Source organism: Marmota marmota, unplaced genomic scaffold (assembly GCF_001458135.2).
Source record: "Marmota marmota marmota unplaced genomic scaffold, marMar, whole genome shotgun sequence".
NCBI classification, from domain to species: domain Eukaryota; kingdom Metazoa; phylum Chordata; class Mammalia; order Rodentia; family Sciuridae; genus Marmota; species Marmota marmota.
The window spans coordinates 24,392,109-24,411,537 of NW_025999900.1; the positions used below are offsets into that span (position 1 = coordinate 24,392,109).

General features: G+C 33.9%; 2 protein-coding genes across 4 annotated transcripts in view; one reads left to right on the forward strand and one right to left on the reverse strand.

The window, feature by feature from the left end:
- The window catches only part of Ppp2r3c (protein phosphatase 2 regulatory subunit B''gamma), a 56,883-nt gene extending 46,675 nt beyond the window's left edge, over window positions 1-10,208 (forward strand). The window contains exons 10-15 of the mRNA XM_015491555.2: window positions 1,152-1,207; window positions 2,030-2,105; window positions 3,168-3,304; window positions 5,710-5,847; window positions 8,404-8,463; window positions 9,913-10,208. Coding sequence (XP_015347041.1) covers window positions 1,152-1,207; window positions 2,030-2,105; window positions 3,168-3,304; window positions 5,710-5,847; window positions 8,404-8,463; window positions 9,913-10,101 — 656 coding nt within the window. The 3' untranslated portion in view covers window positions 10,102-10,208. The remainder of the gene's footprint in view (window positions 1-1,151; window positions 1,208-2,029; window positions 2,106-3,167; window positions 3,305-5,709; window positions 5,848-8,403; window positions 8,464-9,912) is intronic.
- A 610-nt stretch (window positions 10,209-10,818) lies between these two features.
- Window positions 10,819-19,429, reverse strand: part of LOC107147146 (signal recognition particle 54 kDa protein) — a 64,322-nt gene continuing 55,711 nt past the window's right edge. For 2 of the 3 annotated variants that reach the window (XM_048798688.1, XM_015491544.2), the window contains exons 4-6: window positions 17,039-17,105; window positions 15,680-15,777; window positions 10,819-13,155 (exon numbers count right to left, since the gene is read on the reverse strand). In XM_048798688.1, coding sequence (XP_048654645.1) covers window positions 12,949-13,155; window positions 15,680-15,777; window positions 17,039-17,105 — 372 coding nt within the window. In that variant the 3' untranslated portion in view covers window positions 10,819-12,948. The remainder of the gene's footprint in view (window positions 13,156-15,679; window positions 15,778-17,038; window positions 17,106-19,429) is intronic. The other variant, XM_048798689.1, reaches the window with a different exon arrangement.

Sequence of the window (19,429 nt, forward strand, 5' to 3'; positions counted from 1 at the left end):
TTCTCCTCCTTTTCTTGAAAACCCAGCAATAAGTCCATTACAACACATAGTACCGGATTATCTTTTTAAACTCCTCCAGGTGTAGGTGCATACACATCTTTTCCTTTTGAAAGCTTATAAAATATAAACTATTTTGAATATTTATTATAAACAAGGCACTATGCTAAGCATTTTACCTGGATTCTTTCATTTCTTATAGAAGTAGTTATCTTCCCATCTGTCAACTCTTTTTTTTTTTTTCACTTTTTCATAGTTTTAGATGGACAGCATGCCTTTATTTTATTTTATTTTTATGTGGTGCTAAGTATCGAACCCAGTGCTTCACATGTGCTAGGCGAGTGCTCTGCCACTTGAGTTTCAGCCCCAGCCCCCATCTGTCAATGCTTAACCATACTTCTGTTTTGCTTCCTATTCCAGAATCTATCAAAGAAAAACAGAAACTGTCTGTTTCCTTTCCTTATTTTTTAAATTTTTTTTTTTTTTTTTTTAGTTATAGGTGGATACAATATCCTTTATTTTATTTTTATGTGGTGCTGGGGATTGAACCCAGTGCCTCACGCATGGTAGGCAAGCGCTCTACCTCTGAGCCACAACCCCAGCCCTTCTTTTCTTATTTTTTATAAACAGTATTATATCTTTGCCATAGAATCTTTCTTTCTTTCTTTCTTTCTTTATTTATTTATTTTGGTACCAGAGATTGAACCCAGGGGTGCTTAACTAAGTCACATTCCCAGCCCTTTTTATTTTTTTATTTTGAGACAGGGTCTTGCTCAGTAACCTCAGGCCTCACTAAGTTGCTGAAGCTGGCTTTGAACTTATGATCCTCCTGCTTTAGCCTCCTAAGTCACTGGGATTTCAGGCAGGCACCACTATGCCCAACTTGTTCACAGAATTTTTGACTACTTTTTTGTGACTCTGATAATTTTAGAATTTATAGCTTAGACATATATTTGGGAGTATAAAAGTAAATATATACATACAGCTTTTACTAAATGTTTCCCTTTTTGTAGTAATATGTAATAAGGACTTTGGAGCTAGAAGTTTTAAAATATCAATTGTGTAATAGCTCATGTAAAATAATAAACTTTAACAAATTAAGTTGCTCTTGTTCTTAAAATGAAATTAAGTATTTGTGTTTATGTTTTTTAAAGGAAAAATTAAAATTCAAGATATTTTAGCATGCAGCTTCCTGGATGACTTATTGGAGGTAAATACTTTTTTTAGCTACTTAATTATATCACTTGATAATTAACTATTTTCTTTTTTTTAATTTATTTATTTTAATTAGGTATATGAGACAGCAGAATGCATTTTGATTCATTGTACACAGTTGCAGCATAACTTTTCATTTCTCTGATTGTAAGACAATGTAGCAACACACCATATATGCAGTCACAAGTGTACCTAGGGTAACAATGTCCATCCCATTCCACCATCTTTCCTGCCTCCATACCTCCACCCTCTTTCCCTCCCCTTTACCCAGACTTCCTCCATTTTACCTATGCTCCTTGCCATTATGGATCAGCATCCACTTATCAGAGAGAACATTCGACCTTTGGTTTTTTGGGATTGGCTTACTTCACTTAGCATGATATTTTCTAACTTCATCCATTTACTTGCAAATTCCATAATTTTATTCTCTTAATGCTGAGTAGTATTCCATCATGTGTATATACCACGATTTCTTTATCCACTCATCTATCGAAGCATCTAGGTTACTTTCACAGTTTAGCTATTATGAAAAGAGCTGCTATAAACATTGACTGTGGCTGTGTTACTATAGTATGCTGATTTTAAGTCCTTTGGATATATACCAAGGAGTGGAATAGCTGTGTCAAATGGTGGTTCCATTCCAAGTTTTCTAAGGAATCTCCATACTGCTTTCCAGAGTGGTTACACCAATTTGCAGTCCCACCAGCAATGTATGAGTGTGCCTTTTCTACCACATCCTCACCAACACTTATTGTTTGTATTTTTGATAACTGCCATTCTATAACTATTCTCTATTAATGTCTCTTTTTCCCTTTAGTTAAGGGATGAAGAACTATCCAAAGAAAGTCAAGAAACAAATTGGTTTTCTGCTCCTTCTGCCCTAAGGGTTTATGGTATGTTCTCCATCATATTGCTAAAATTTGAGTTATCCATTTCTCCATTGGTGCTCAGAAGACAGTTTTATACATAGACTATTTTGCCTTAAAAGCAAAGTTTTTTTTTTTGGGGGGGGGGGTACTGGGTATTGAACCCAGGGGAGCTTAATCACTGAGCCATATCTACAGCCCTTTTTATATTTTTATTGAGACAGGGTCTCCTTAAGTTACTTAGGGCCTCACTAAGTTTCTGAGGCTGGCCTTGAACTTTCCTGCCTGCCTAACCTTGATCCTCCTGGCTCAGTCTACTGAGTCACTGAGATTATAGGTATACACCATCTTGTCTGTCTTAAAGCATTCTGGGGCTAGGAATGTAGCTCAGTGGTAAAGCATCTGCCTAGTATGTGCAATGGCCCTGGATCTGATCTCCAGAACTTCTAAATAACAGTATTGTAGATTACTAAAGATTTACTTGTTTAAATACTAGCATTTTAATTTAGGAATCCTTTTTTAATTACTATGCTTTTCAATAGAACAGATATAATTTGATTCTTATTGACTAAGGAACACCGTTTATGAATATCAACTGTTGTCTTACTTTGTGATAAAATGCTGTTCTCAGAATTCACAGAGGGAGGTGTTCTAGAGATTGGTTTGCTCTTTTATCAAATTTCATGTTACCCACATTTAACCTGTTAAGTCGTCTTCTGACACATTTTGGGATCCATGATCTGTTCTTCCAAGTTGATAGCATTTTAGTGTTTTTTTCTCGACCCCTCCCTCCATCTAATTTAGACCCTAGAAATATTTTAAATGTTGCAAACTGAAGACAAAGATGTAATTAAAATAGCCAAAGGCCCTGGCCTTCATGATTTTTTTTGACCAGTTCTAACTTAATGGTTGTTCTAATCAAAATTTTAAAAATAGCTGATGTTATCACACTTAAGCCACTACCCTACCTGTAACATAGTTTGAAAATCAAAATATTAACCAATAATAAGAACTTTTTATTAATGTCTATTCTATTATCTTTAATTAAAAATTTTTGGTCATAGGCATCTTTTTATTTTTCTTCCCAAGGCCAGTATTTGAATCTTGATAAGGATCACAATGGTATGCTCAGTAAAGAAGAACTGTCTCGCTATGGAACAGCAACCATGACCAACGTCTTCTTAGATCGTGTTTTCCAGGAATGTCTCACTTATGATGGAGAAATGGTAATTGTTCAGATCTGATGATGAGCTTTAAAATTTTAGGCTCCTGCAATTTCCATAAGCCCTTTTGTTGATGTAATTCAGATTAATATCATAGTTTAATACAAGTTAAAAGTATAAACCAATCAAATTACTTGATATTCAGAACCTTTGGTTGTAAGGTAAATTCACGTAAAAATATACTTCCCTAATGGGTTCAGTACAGATAATAAATTTTAATATTTTGTTTGTTTCATTGTTATGCTCCTATTGTGGAGAAGTATGAACAAGTATAGCGTACTCGCCTAGCATGCATGAGGCACTGGGTTCGATTCTCAACACCACATAAAAATAAAAATATTGTGTTCACCTAAAACTAAAAAATAAAAGAAATTTGAGAGTTTAATCCTATTAACTATTTTCATGTAGCTAGTCTGGTCATTAAATTATCAGATCTAACAGTACCACAATTTAAGTCTGATATTAACCTATTTATATTAGTATAAAATGTATTCAGAGTATAATTTTAGAAAGAATTTACTGCTTATGTAGTTGGGGGTATGCAATTATATTTTTCTTTGTGGTCTTTAGATACTTGAAAAGGAAAATTCTAAATAAACCTTTAACATCAAAATTGTTGTTATGAAAAATAATGTGGTGTGGGGTCATGGGAGTGCATATCAGTAATTCCAGCTACCTGGGAGTCCGAGGAAGGATGAACTCAAGTTCAAAGCAAGCATAGGCAACTTGGTGAGACCCTGTTTCAAAATAAAATTGTTAAAAAGGCTGAGAAAATAGCATTTGTCTGACACTTGCTATTGCAATGCCCTGGGTGATCCCTAATATGGGGTTGAGAGTGATGGTAAGGATATGTATGATGAGTTTTCCAAACCCGTGGTGCTTAAGAAATAATCAAACAGATGAGAATGGGGTTTTTGTATTATATCATTTAGCTTTAATAGGAATTTGCCAAGGGGTTGGGGTTGTGGCTCAGAGGAAAAGTACACTGAGTTCGATCTCCAGCACCACATAAAAATTAAATAAAGGTATTATGTCCACTTACAACTAAAGAATAAATATTTAAAAAAAAAATAGGAATTTACCAAGTAATACCATTGTTAGCCAACAAAAGAAAAAATGGGGAAAAGGCTCCAAAACTCTGACTCCCACAGCTGTTGACATTAGACAGTGAGGGTATTGTAGTATACTAGTAATTTCTGGTGAAAAATGATGAAGTTACATTTCTTTAATTCTTTACAGTATAATTTATGAATAATTCTTAGCCTACAAAATCATTTCTAATATAAATTTTTTTCTAATTTGAGAATCTCCCAAAATCATACAAAACAAGTAATCTGAATGTCCCTTTTCCAAGACAAAGCTTTCTATTCATGTCTTTCTAGCTTTCATTTGTATTCTTTTTTTTTTTTTTAAATGAGAACAGAATTTTCTTACTGGAAATCATCTGATGTAAAAATTTTAAACAGCCGGGCATGGTGGCACACACCTGTAATTCCAGTGGCTCAGGAGGCTAAGACAGGAAGATCAAGAGAGTTCAAAGTCAGTCTTAGCAATGGCAAGGTGCTAAGCAACTCAGTGAGACCCTATCTCTCAATAAAATACAAAATAGGGCTGGGGATGTGGCTCAGTGGTTGAGTGCCCCTGAGTTCAATCCACAGTACCAAAAAAAAAAAATTTTTTTTAAACACTATAGTCATCCCTCAGTATCTGCCTGCATATCAGTTCCAGGACCCCCAGTAGATACCAAAATCTGCAAATGCTCTCAAGTTCCTTCTGTAATAATGTTGTATTTGCATATAACTTACATACTTATTTCCAGTGTACTTAAAATCATGTCTTGATTACTTATAATATATAATACAATGTAAATGCTACTGTAAAACTTTTACTGTGTTATTTAAGAAATAATAAGGGGAAAAAAACCTATCAATGTTCAATGCAAATGTGATTTTTTAAAAATTACCCCATGTTTTCAGTCTGCAGTTGGTTGAATCTACAGATGTGAAATCCAGAAATACAGACAACTGTATTTCAAAACAGCAATATAAGCTTACTGTTCTATTCATTCCAGATAAAAAATTTTTTCAAAATAATCACATTGAAATGAAGATGTAAATTTAATGGTGATGCATAATAACTTAGTCACTATTTCAAAAGTCACTATTTCAAAAATATAATGAATATTATACACAGCTAATCTCATGAGAAAATATTCCCAAAACTATCATGTGCAGATATTATTTAGAGTTTCTAGAAACTAATATTAAATGTGCCAATTGGTTTATCATTTCATATTAACTTAAAAAATTTAAATTTGCCTCCCTGGATTGCAAAATAAATTTTATCATTTACTTGAAAAGGTAATTTCAAGTAAGCCCTTTACTGACCATCATTTTTTTTTTCTATAGGACTATAAGACCTACTTGGATTTTGTTCTTGCATTAGAAAACAGGAAGGAACCTGCAGCTTTGCAATATATTTTCAAACTGCTTGATATTGAGAATAAGGGATACCTCAATGTCTTTTCCCTTAATTATTTCTTTAGGGTAAGTCTCAATTGGGTAAAGAAACATTATTCCTTAAGATATTATACCATATGACTTAACTGTGACAATTTTACCTAACTTGTGGTTTTTAAATCCAACAAAGGATTTACAAACAAATTTTTATGTTTTTGTTTTGCAGAAGGAAATCAAATCTGGTGTTAGGATTTTTTTCCTTCCATTAAAAAAAAAGTTAATAGTAAAAGCCAATTTGATTATATGTAAATACTAAAAAAAGTATGGAAATAATAAATATTATGGGCTGTACTAGCCTTTAGAGAAGAGAAATTGAATTCTTTGGTTAATCAAAAACTACTGTGTAAAAGCCTAAGCTTTGATTAGACATTCAGAAAAGTAACTCCTTTCCAGGGAAGCTTTACAGACTTTAGTTGTAGATTCTTTTGTGCTATGTTATAAAAATAATTTCAAACTGTCCAGAATTGTGTGCTGCACTTCTATGCAAAAGAGATTTGCTGAAGCATTTATTTTGTGCCTTAGTTGGTCTCAGATCATAGAGTAACAGTGAGCTCTGAAATGGAATTGGATTGTACCTGATAGCATTCAGTTCCAACACATGTAAAAGTAGAAATGTCTGCCCTTGTAAGACACATAATTCCTTAATATGAATGGTAATTTTTCCACTTGATGGAATAGTTTTGTACAATAGTGTTCTGCGTCATCACCATATTTTCACAGACCACATGATTTTTTTATACCTTTATTTTATTCATTTATGTGATGCTGAGGATCAAATTCAGTTACATGTGCTAGGTAAGTGCTTTGCCTACCACTCAACTACAACCCCAGCCCAACCATGTGATTTTTATACAGTTAAGACCAACAGTAGGAAGAAAATTTTTTTAAAAAACAATGACATTTTCAAATCTTTGTCATAAATCATTGCCCCCAGGGATTTTTTTTTCCATTTAAAAAAGTTTTGGTACTCATTTATATCTTTATTTGGTTTCTGAATCCATCCTTAGGGTTTCATAATATATATTTCATAAATTCCATGTTATATTCCATAGAAAGCTTTCCATTATAATTTTAGGCAGTATTGACTGCAAATATTAGGATAAATTATAATCTCATTATTAGAAAACATTTTTTTAAAAATTTAAGGCAAAGCTGAAGTTGCAGCTCAGTGGTAGAGTTGTTGCCCAGCATTTGTAAGGCTTAATTCTATCCCCAGCACAGTAAATTTTTAAACAATTCTAATTGAATGTGATATGGGCTTAAATTAATCGCTAATCTGAAAAAATACTATCATATCAAAGGATTCCTCCCATTTCAGACAAATCTAGTAAGTGAAAATTCAGTCTTAGAAAAATAGGGATAGGGCTGGGATTGTGGCTCAGCAGTAGAGCGCTCGCTTAGCACATGCAAGGCCCTGGGTTCAATCCTCAGCACCACCAACTACAACTAGAAAATAAATATTAAAGGAAAATAGGGATAGGGAGGTAATCTAGTAATAGAGGACTTGCTTAGCATGTATTAGACCCTGGGTTTGAGCTTCGGCAGACAAAAAATGTCTTTTAGGAATTAAACATTCAACCCCTTTTCATAAAGATCTTTTTCCTCTTTTAATTTTGCTTTAAAAATATTTCATGCATGAATCTATGAAGTTTATTTAAGCTTGTTTCTTTGGGTTAAAGTTAAAAAGTTTCTCCGGCCTAACACTGTATGTAGAGCTATTATCTATTAATATGCCAGTGATAAAGCTGGACTTGGATGGTGACCATGCTGTGCAAGTCTACTATTATATTAACTGAGTGAGCTCATAAATTCTTACCTCCTTCAGATACACTGGGGATACTTGGCACCACATCCAGAGTAATTTGAAAAACATGTATTGACTATTTTTTAAGCTTAACATTTCCAAATTAATGACTCTCACCTGAAGTATTTTTTAGTCCAACTGACTGTTGTCATTCTTGGTCTTGTTGTTTATAAAAAGGAAGATTCTGAAGGAGGCCTGCTTTCATTTTTTTCTAAGTAGAAGGTAAACTGTAGAGTTGGGAGGAGGAGGTGGATAGGGGTCTTAAAGAATGGTTAATGTGGGCTGGGGTTGAGCTGAGTGGAGTGCTTGCCTAGCATGAGTGAGTCACGAGATCTATCCTCAGCACCACATAAAAATAAAGGTATTTTGTCTATCTATATCTAAAAATATTTTTAAATGGTGAATGTATGAACAGCATTCATAGAAAATAGGAAGAGCAGGCCATAAAAGAATAATGACCATGTTGAGGGCTCATTTGAAGTGGGAGAACATTCAAGAATGTAGCAAGAATCCACAGTCCTAATGTTTGTTTTATCCTGAAGTTCTTAATCGTTAAGATATAGATGTAGAAAGGTAAGTAGTTACACAGAACCAGCATGTTTATTATTTTACTGACTGGATGTGGAGCAAGATCAAGGAAATTAAGACAGGTAAGAGAGATTGAGATGATAAGGCTTCTGGTGTGATAGGAAAGAAAAAGGAATAGAAAGATATTTGGGGCGAGAAGGGGGATATTGTGAATTTCATTTTTTATTTAGATTTATTTCCACTAAATACAGGCCATACAAGAACTAATGAAAATCCATGGACAAGATCCTGTTTCATTTCAAGACGTCAAGGTTAATTTTTCCTTTAATGTATATAATATTACCAGTAAACATTATTGTGTTAATATCAGATAATCATTTGTAGAACATGAAATTTTATATGAAAGCTATATACTATGAAGTACTATAACCAAAGAAGCAAATGCCCAAATGGGTATTAACTGTTACTTGTTCTGAACTGATATTTAAATAATTGGAAATTAAGACATGTGAATCATGATTAATTTGTAGAGTTCAAAATTTTAGTATTGTCAACCTTGTGTTTTCATTGGAAGCATGCATTCATTTTTCAGTTTAGCTTGCATCCTTTGGTAGTCTATTCCACTATAAATTCAGGTTCTAATTGGGAACTACTTAGGTTCAAGCACTTTTTTAGTATAATCTCTCAAAGAGCCACTTGCTTTGATATATTAAATTTAAGGAGACATCAGTCCTACAATATGAAAACCACCACTATGTCAAACACTGTTGTTGCCTAGCATTTTAGTAATCATTTTTACCAGTTCCGAATAACTTTCAGTATCTAGTACCATTTGGTTCTTCATGTTTGGTAACATGTGTAATAAAATACCCTGACCAGTTTCAACTGAGTAAAGATAAAGAACTATTTTGGATTACTATAAACAAAGCATATTTGAAACTCTGCAACAGGAAGTTTAAGATATAGAAATTTTAAACTGTAACCAATCTAGGAAAGACTAAAATTTTATACAGTTTATGTACCTGAAAATTGTTAATCTTTTAAAAATGTAATTTGCCTCCTTAAATGCTACTAAATATTGAATGATTTTACTTCAAAAATATTAGAAAATGAGTATAATATAAATGTAGTATACACTTCATTACTGTAAAAGTGGTTCTTCCATCAATGCTAATCATTTTGGCACAATTTCACATCATTGTGGATGACAAATTCTTTAATACTGAAATCTCCCCTCCTCTCATCCTCGGTCTAGAGTAAAAAGTTGACATTGATATTGGAAATAAAGTTTTGTCACTTATTTCTGAAGTATTCAAGTTTTTAGTTTGAGCTAAGTTTTTTTTCTTTTAAAGTAAACTAAGGATTGGGGATATAGCTCGGTGGTATAGTGCTTGCCTGGGTTCAGTCCTTAGTCTCCCAAAATAAACAAACATACATGTTTTTTCATCACCAATTAGAAGGTAATAGAAAAGTACTTGAAGTTAGTATGTATTCGCAGAACACTGCATTAGCTAGTTCTACACTAATTAAACTCTGAATTAAACTCTGAACCTAAGTTTCTTCATCTATAAAATGAGAAATAGCAAATCACATAGCTCAGGAATCTCCCAGTAAGATTCTGTGATTTTAGATAAAGGAGATTGCCTGTCAAGTAGAGAAGTAAAGCAAAAACTTTTATGAGAGCTTAACTGTCAGCTGTGAATTTTAGATCACTGATAAATACCAAATAAATCAGATTTTACTGTATTTTTCTCTTGCAGGATGAAATCTTTGACATGGTAAAACCAAAGGATCCTTTGAAAATCTCTCTTCAGGATTTAATCAATAGTAATCAAGGAGATACAGTCACTACCATTCTAATTGATCTGAATGGCTTCTGGACTTATGAAAACAGAGAAGCCCTTGTTGCAAATGACAGTGAAAATTCTACAGACCTTGATGATACATGATCTCTAAAAAACTAGACTGTCTTAAGATGCTTGAATGCTGCATGTGAAACCTTTGAAGCAGAATTCGTTTCGAAATGGTTTAAATAAAATAATGTGTCTAAAAAACACAGCAAGTGTTTCGGTTCCTGGAATTTCGTTATATAGTTTGGAAACAATAGGACCAAATACTGCTTATTTAGGAGGTAAGTTCTGGTTTCATTTAGCTCAAGCTCAAATATGGCAAGTGTGATTTGCAGTAGGTACAGGGATATTCAGTTAAATCTGCATAATCTTTAGAGATAGAGGAAATTTTCATGGAATATTTCTGATCCTCATACAAAATTAGAATATTTGAGGAATGGTTTAAATTATTGGCCATTTAACCTTCATTCTTCATCTAAAACATTATATGTTATCAGGGATGTTAAATGACTTTCCATTAGAGTGGAGCCATTTATTTCTGGTTTATAAGTGTTTGGACATGATCGTTCTTTTAATAGGATGATGTGTCAATAAAAATTACTAAAGCTAATCACTGATATAAAAAGAAATCTGTCTACATTATTTAGCCAGTATACTACAGTTACATTTATAAAATTTAATTCCATATTATTTAAGGATTTTTGTTAGAAAATTTATTTAATTCAGTAAAGGCTAATTATACTAATTGTTTAGTTTTTTTGAGATTAGAAGCAGAATATCATGAACTGTTAAAAAGTAGGAAAAAGTGAAAGAGGCTTAAAATAAGACAAACCATTTAATGCATTTATGGGAAATTTTATAGTTTGCAAAAACAAAAAGTATAAAAATGTAAGGCACAGTGAATAACTATAAACATTACAAACTGGCTACTTTGGGGCATGTAGTGAAAGTAAAATTCAAGAAACATAAACCTTTGAAAGTCACTATCTTCCTTCTACTATAGTCACAAAAGTTTCTAGGTAAACTAGATATTAGACATTAGAACCTGTAAGGAGAAGATTCAGAAGATCATGTTTAGAACACACCTGCCTTCACTTGATAGGTACTATTCTGTTTAAAACATATTGGAAGGAAGAGTGAAGTCGCCCTGGCATATTTAAGAGCTGTTAATAAACTAATTTATGGTGACATTATACACAATGATGAGAATCCTTTAAGCACTAAGTTATATAGCTTACAACCATGAATAAAATTACTATGCATAGTATGAAACACCATGCCTTGAAATCTACATAACTGAAGATTCCTAAGAGTTTATCCTTCCTAAATTCAATTATCAGTTGAAGAATTTAAAGAACTTCAGCTTTCACTTGATGTTTCAACTTCCAGTTGAAATTTTTCAATTTTCAGTTGAACTGAATTCACACACACTGACAATACATAGATTTCTATGACATTTTGTTATAGATTTCTGCGCATTTTGAGTTTTTTTAAACTTAGATAAAATTTAAGCTTAACGCTATTTAGATGGCTGTTAATATAACCACTGAGTATTAAGTTTGTGAAAAGGCCCTTATTTTTGGTACTGGGGAGCTTTACCACTGAGCAACATCACCAGTCCTTTTTTATTTTTTTAACTCATCTTGCTAAATTGCTGAAGCTGGCTTCAAACTTCCTTCTGCCTTAGCCTATCATATCGCTGGGATTACCAACTCACTCAGCTTGAAAAAGCTTTTAAGGTCAACATTTCCAAAACACTCCATTGCATTCATCTTTATCCACATTTAGTTGTAAATCAAGTCATGCACACATCTCAGGGATTCTGCACATGTTCAGAAATATTTTCAAAATTAGCTTCATATCATATAACTTTGTAAAGTTTGCAAATTAACAGGTTAATTAACCAGGTTGCTACTTCAACATATAAATGAAATAAGGAACTAATTTCATTATTACTATGTACCTTGAACCACATTTAACAACTTCTGATAGCTTCAACCTATTGTGTACACCAATTCCCACCCAACTGCTCTGCCTGTCTGAGGCATTAAGGGCTGAATGAGTGATATAACCAGGATGCTATGTGGATAATCACTAGGTTTTACCATTTGAATACAAATATATTAATAAATTCATTCTTTAAATAATGTCAACATTATAAACAAAGCTGATTATTTAATTTGAATAACAACTTTCATTAAAAAAGGAAACTCGGGGCTAGGGATATTGCTCAGAGTTAGAGGACTTGCCTAGCATGCCCTGAATTCAATCCCTAGCACATATTTTAATATTTGGTGTAGTAAATTCAGATACTTTTCCATAAAAGTTATTCTCGATAAAAGGAAAATTCAGGGTGCTTCCATCTTGTTCCTTTTATTACACACTTAGTGAATCATGCTTTGTATGAAATTAATGGTTAAATAAATTAAATGCAAAGCATAAAATGCAAGGCATAACATGAGAAAATCTGGGAAAGGTCAATACTCATTTTAATCTGAGACTGTAGGATTATCAGCTCCAGTTACCCTAAATCAATAACTTACCTTTTTTTTTAAACAAATAATAGAAAATTAACTCTTCTTAATTGATTAGGAATCTAGAATGTCCTTAACCTTTTTTAAAGATCATAAAACCAAAGCACTGTGCTGAGGGTGTAGTTCAGTGGTAGAGTGCTTGTCTAGAAGGCACAAGGCCTTGGGTTCAATGCCCCCACTGCAAAAGGAAAAAAACCAAAGCACTAATTTCAACATACAGCAAAAGCATAGTGCATATAAATTTCAGATATGATTTTTGATAGTTAAAGCCTAATAATGGAGAAACATTTCTTTCCAGATAACAATAATTTAAAATATAAATTAATTAAAGTTTCACTAAATAGAAAATATGAAAGTTCCTGGTATTAAAAAAAGAAAGCTTTAGGACTTGAAGTTTGATAGTCATTTCATTCTATTGTGGGACAGAGACTGAATTTTGTTTGCTTTCCATAATTACTTCACAGTCTTCCTCCATTTCAAAATTAAGATTCACAAATGAACTGGACACCACTGTTTCTGGTTGATCTGTATGAACAATGGAATTTTCCTGAAGCTTGCTCTGTTGGTATTGTCTTTCTGCTTCTTCAGACATCCTATTTTCTTCTTCTTCTTCTTCTTCCTAAAAATGGGAAATATCAGTACTTGAAATGTTAATGTCCAAAAGAACAGTAGTTCTCTCACCACAGCTTTTCATGCTTTTTTTAAAACCAAAACAGTATCATGTCCAATTCAGTTTGGTTTAATTAAGACATACTCCCCCTTCCCTTTTTCCCCAAATAATTATTATAAAAGTTATTAGGGCTGGGGTTGTGGTTCAGTGGCAGAGTGCTTGCCTAGCATGTGTGAGGCACTTGGTTTGATTCTCAGCACCACACATCAATAAATAAAAAAATAAAGGTCCATTAACAACTTTAAAAAATATTTTAAAAAATAAAAGTTATTATATAAAATATAAATCAAGTTATTTTTTAAAACATGGTCTAGAACTAGCTTAGATGAGTCCTGAATTAACTTTGACAGGGGCTTTTTTAAAGGGTACACTTGTACATTGCTGGTGGGACTGCAAATGGGTGCAGCCAATTTGGAAAGCAGTATGGAGATTTCTTGGAAAGCTGGGAATGGAGCCACCATTTGACCCAGCTATTCCCCTTCTTGGTCTATTCCCTAAAGACCTAAAAAGAGCATGCTACAGGGACACTGCTACATGGATGTTCATAGCAGCACAATTCACAATAGCAAGACTGTGGAAACAACCTAGATGCCCTTCAATAGACGAATGGATAAAAAAAATGTGGCATTTATACACAATGGAGTATTACTCTGCATTAAAAAATGACAAAATCATAGAATTTGCAGGGAAATGGATGGCATTAGAGCAGATTATGCTAAGTGAAGCTAGCCAATCCCTAAAAAACAAATGCCAAATGTCTTCTTTGATATAAGGAGAGTAACTAAGAACAGAGTAGGGACGAAGAGCATGAGAAGAAGATTAACATTAAACAGGGATGAGAGGTGGGAGGGAAAGGGAGAGAGAAGGGAAATTGCATGGAAATGGAAGGAGACCCTCAGGGTTATACAGTGGAGGGGGTAGAGAGAGAGGAGGGGAGGGGAGGGGAGAGGTGGGGAGGGGGGAGGGTGGAGGATGGGAAAGGCAGCGGAGCACAACAGACACTAGTATGGCAATATGTAAATCAATGGATGTGTAACTGATGTGATTCTGCAATCTGTGTATGGGGTGAAGGTGGGAGTTCATAACCCACTTGAATCAAAGTGTGGAATATGATATGTCAAGAAATTTGTAATGTTTTGAACAACCAACAATAAAAAATTTAAAAAAATAAAAATAAATAAAAAAATAAAAATTTAGATTAAGCCTAATCTAAATTTAAAAATTGGCAAGTAAGGCAGTTCCTGCCCTGAAGAGGTTTATAATCTAGTAGGGAAGTTAAGACAGGTGAAAAGTATTAAAACAAATAAGTACTATAAAGATTTAGAAAAGAGGGGCTTGGGTTGTGGCTCAGCAGTGGAACACTCGCCTAGCATGTGGGGGGCCCTGGGTTCGATACTCAGCACCACATAAAAATAGATAAATATATTGTGTCCAACTAAAAAATAAATATTAAAAAAATTAAAAAATAAAAAAGATTTAGAAAAGTAATTTCTAGTTCTTCAACTCTAAATTAATTGAGAAGGTGGCATCTGTTTTGTACCCTTTGATAGTGATAGTTAATACAAAGTAACCTTTCAGGGAAGATTAATTAGGGGTGTGAGAATTAAGATAGTCCATTTAGGAAGCTATTATAATAGTCCAAATGAGGTAATGGGGCTCTAAACAGGGCTTGTAGTGTAAATCTTCACAACTTCTACATACTAACTTCACTTGAATTGCTATTTTTAATTTGCTTGAAGGAGAATAATAGATACTAGTATCTATTTGTGTGCTGCTCAATATACACTAGGTGCTAGTCTAAGCATTTGAGACATTAATTCATTAAACCTAGTATAGAGGTAGTGGTTCTCATTTATAAAGATAAGGAAATTGAAGTTAGAAGTACCAGAGCCAGATTTTGAGTTTAAAGCCTTTGGTTCTTAAGCCTATGTTCTTAAAGCACTAAATCTTTCTTATTCTTTAGGTCTAAACTCCTGTCATCCCCCACCCTAAGGCCTCACTACCTCCTGCAGAAATAATAGTCCTCACATCTTTGCACTTTCATAGTGGGCACATACTCATATTTGATAACACTGGTATATCCAGTCTTACATGCCCAAGTACAGAGGCTGAGTCTTGTTTCTTCATCTTAAAATTAGAATGATTCAAAAAGTGGTATGTGAAGATTAATGTATATAAGGCAACTCACAAAGGACTAGCACAATGAAACATAACTTAGTTTTTGCACATGGATCTTAAGGAAATTCCATTTTTAAAGAATCCTAAAATGTATATTGTTTTTATAAACTAAAGGAGCTATCTTTAGTGATAGAACACTTGCCTAGCATGTGCAAGGCCCTGCGTTTGATCCCCAGCAGCAAACACAAAAAATAAAGGTGCTATCTTTTGGACAACTGCATAAGCTTATTATGCAACCCATCAAATCTATAGCAAACCAAACCAAATAAAAAAAATATATAAAAAGGAGACATACCTCTTTCTTCATCCGGTAATACTCATCAATGGCATATTGGTATTTTGGGGTGCTAATACCCAAAACAGATGCAATCTTCTCTCCAAGAAAGTCACACACTAAAGACACAAAATTTAAAAGAAAATTCCATAAACATTTTTTGAGCACTTTCTGTATGTAAGACACTAGAATACAAAAGTTACTGTTCCTATGCTCAAGAAGATTACTGAAACCCAATTTGTCTTTCCTCATTTCTCTAAGAAGCATTAGTAGCATTTTTTGGGCTCCCAACAACAGTCTGTTCACATTTCTATTATAACATTTCTTTTTTTTTTTTAAAGAGAGAATTTTTTTAATATTTATTTTTTAGTTTTCGGCGGACACAACATCTTTGTGGTGCTGAGGATCGAACCGGGGCCGCACATATGCCAGGCGAGCGCGCTACCGCTTGAGCCACATCCCCAACCCTCTATTATTACATTTCTTGCCAGACATTATAATGATCTGTTACATGTCTATTTCTTTTAAGAAAAATGTATAACTTAGAAGGTTGGCTATCACTGAGCTGAAGGAGGGGGTTACTTTCTCATTTAGTGCCTATCATGTGGCAGCCATGGGGAAAGGTTAGGCTTAGATATATTAAAGGACTTGTCTAAGCTGAGCTGATAAAGCAGATCTAAAATTGAACTCTAGGTTTAAAACTCATGTTCTTTCCATTACACCAGACTGTCTTGCATATAGCGAGTACTTGCAAGTGTTTGTTGAATCAATTACTATTCACAATATGCTCTAGTAAAAGACTGAAATAGAAGCTATAAAGAAGTTAAAATTGGAAGCGGAAGAAAAGTTTTATGGTTAATCTATATTTAAATTAGCATAATTAAGTCATTAGTTGATAATTCATTTCCTTCAGAAATAAGATGTATTTCAGTTTAAAATAAATCTATAAATGAAGTAAAACTACAGGCTTTAGACTAAGTAACATGATAGAACAAGAACAAAACCAGTTAAGAAACTCAATGACAGTAGCATTATAGATGCTAACAGACTGGGCACAGTGGCACACTCCTATAAACTCAGTGACTTGGGAGGCTGAGACAGAAGAATCACAAGTTCAAGGCCAGATTGGGCAACTTTAGCAAAACCCTGTCTCAAAAAGTATGAAGTGCTAGGGTGTATCTCAGTGGTAAAGTACCTCTGGCCTCAATCCCCAGTGCCAAAAAATAAAACCAGAAGCTGAAGAATGTACAAATTAGATTATATTAATTTTCCAGTGCAAGCTAGCATCTCCCTTTTGTTTCTCCCTTAAGTTTGGAAACTTGGCAAAGTTCTTGGAGTATATTACAGCAGTTACGCAATTTTCAAACAGAAAAACAATACCTGAAAGGGTTGATGTGGCAGCCCGAAGCATGTAAAACCATAAGTAGGGGCCCCAGGTAAGTTTTGTCTGCAACAAGAAGTCAGATTAGCAACATTCATACTTAAAGCCATTCTTTGGTTATGAATGAAGTAGTCAAATAGGTACATAGAATATATACATGCTGCAATGCAATCAAAAATTTTAAATCTTTAAAGACAGGATTCCACGAAGAAAATTTTACATTTGCCCATATAATTACTACCGACCTTAAGCCCACAAAAGAACCAAAAAAAAAAGATGCAGCCACTGAAATGAAGTTAATAATTCAGTCTAGATTATTTACAAATTGATGATAATCTGAAGTCTTTCTCCTGTCTTGCTTTTTTATCTTAAATGTTCATAAGCACAACACCAGGGATGATATAAAAATCAAGAGAACCCTAAGAATCACACAATCCAACACACTTATGGGGGAGTTAAGGTGTAGGGAATTGAAGCAGGATAAGTAAGGGTACACCAAAGGAGCTTTTAATAATGAGAATATGAGAGACAAGTGGAAAGATGAGTTATTTGTTTCCTTAAAGATTAAAAAGGGACTAGAATATACAACCCAAGACCAGTTCAATGTATATTTGGTAGTTCAGGGCCACAGACAGAATGCAGTCTAACACCACGTACCTCCATAGTTAATCTCCATAAAGTGCTTTTATGAAGTACTTGCCAAATAGATGACAGTTTGCCTCTGATAAAACTGATAATTAATGCAGATATCCTTCACTCTACCAATATTTTCCTTTATCACAAGAAAACATTGAAGCTACTCTGGAGCCTGAGGCAAGAGGGGAGACTGCAAGTTCAAGGGCATGCCTGGGCAATCTCAAAATAAGAAACAGCTGGGGATTTAGAGCACCACTGGGTTCAATCCCCAGTACCATTTAAAAAAAAAAAAAAAAAAGCCAGGTGTGGAAGATTGAAGCAGAAGGATCCCTTGAGTCCAAGAATTAAAAACAGCCTGAGCAACATAATGAAAACCCATCTCAAAAAAAAAAGAAAAGAAAAGAAAAGAAATCATGGAACATAGTATAAAGCCTGCAAATCGAATACATTAATAATTACTTTAATATTGCTTCTTAGGAGGAAAGATAAACTTGTCCATAATTGTTTTAGCTAAGATATTTTAAACCATGCATTGTGGCACACACCTGAAAACCCAGCAGCTCAGGAGGCTGAGGCAGGAGGATCACAAGTTCAAAGATAGTCTCAGCAATTTAGCAAGGCCCTAAGCAACTTAGATCCTGTCTCAAAATATTAAAAAGTGCTGGGGTTGTGGCTCAGTTGTAGAGCACTTGCCTTGCACATGGAAGGCACTGGGTTCGATCCCCAGGACCACATTAAAAAAAACAAAACAAAAACTAAATAAACAAAATAAAGGTATTGTAAACATTGACAACTAAAAATATTTAAAAAAAAAAAAAAAAAAAAAGGACTGGGGATGTGGCTTTGGTTAAGTGCCCCTGGGTTCAGTCCTTGATACCAAAAAAAGTAGACAGTCTTGCCATGAAAAGTAGGTATGCCAATTTCTTTGATGGTTTATATGAAAAGATATAGAAGTGAGGTAGTGCTAGCAAAAAAATAGAGTCAACCAAAAAATACTATATGTTATTGACTCACTGGATTAAATATTGTATTTTCTACATTCAGAGCAAGGTACGTCTCATATCTGATGTGAGGATTACTTTAAAGACTCCGTTTTAAGAAATTATGACTTTATGGTTTACAGCAAATGGGACAGTAGCAGAAGTATAAGGAATGAGACCAAATTCCATAACAAAATAAATGACAAGGGCAAGGGAACTATTAAGGACTAGGCAAGCTAGCTGGTGCAGTCGAATGCACCTGTAATCCCAGCAACTCAGGGTAAGGCAGGAGGATCGAAAGTTCAAGCCATCCTCAGCAACTTTATAAGACCATGTCTCAAAACATAAAAAGGACTGGAAAAGCAGCTCAGTTGTAATGGTCCCCAAGTTAATTCCCCAGTACAAAAAAAAAAAAGGCATGCTTTGAAAGAAAGCATATATTTACTTCTCAATGCCACAATTCTTCTGGGGTTGTTTCCAGAGACAGTAAGTACTAACATCCAAGCTAGGACTACTAAAGAACTGAACTATTTCAGAGGTGAGGAACTATATAAAGATTCCTGAATAAAATCTATCATTATCCCACACTATTATGCAGAATTAAGGCCCTTTGTACCTGACCTTACTGAATCAAAAGATAGCTCAATAGTCTAAACTGAAACTGTGCCTCCACTTACAGCATCACTACCACCACCACCATCCCAGTAATAGCAAAACTTGGACAAGATCTTGGGTCCTTCGAGGCTTTAATTTTATAATGCTAAAACTCAAAAT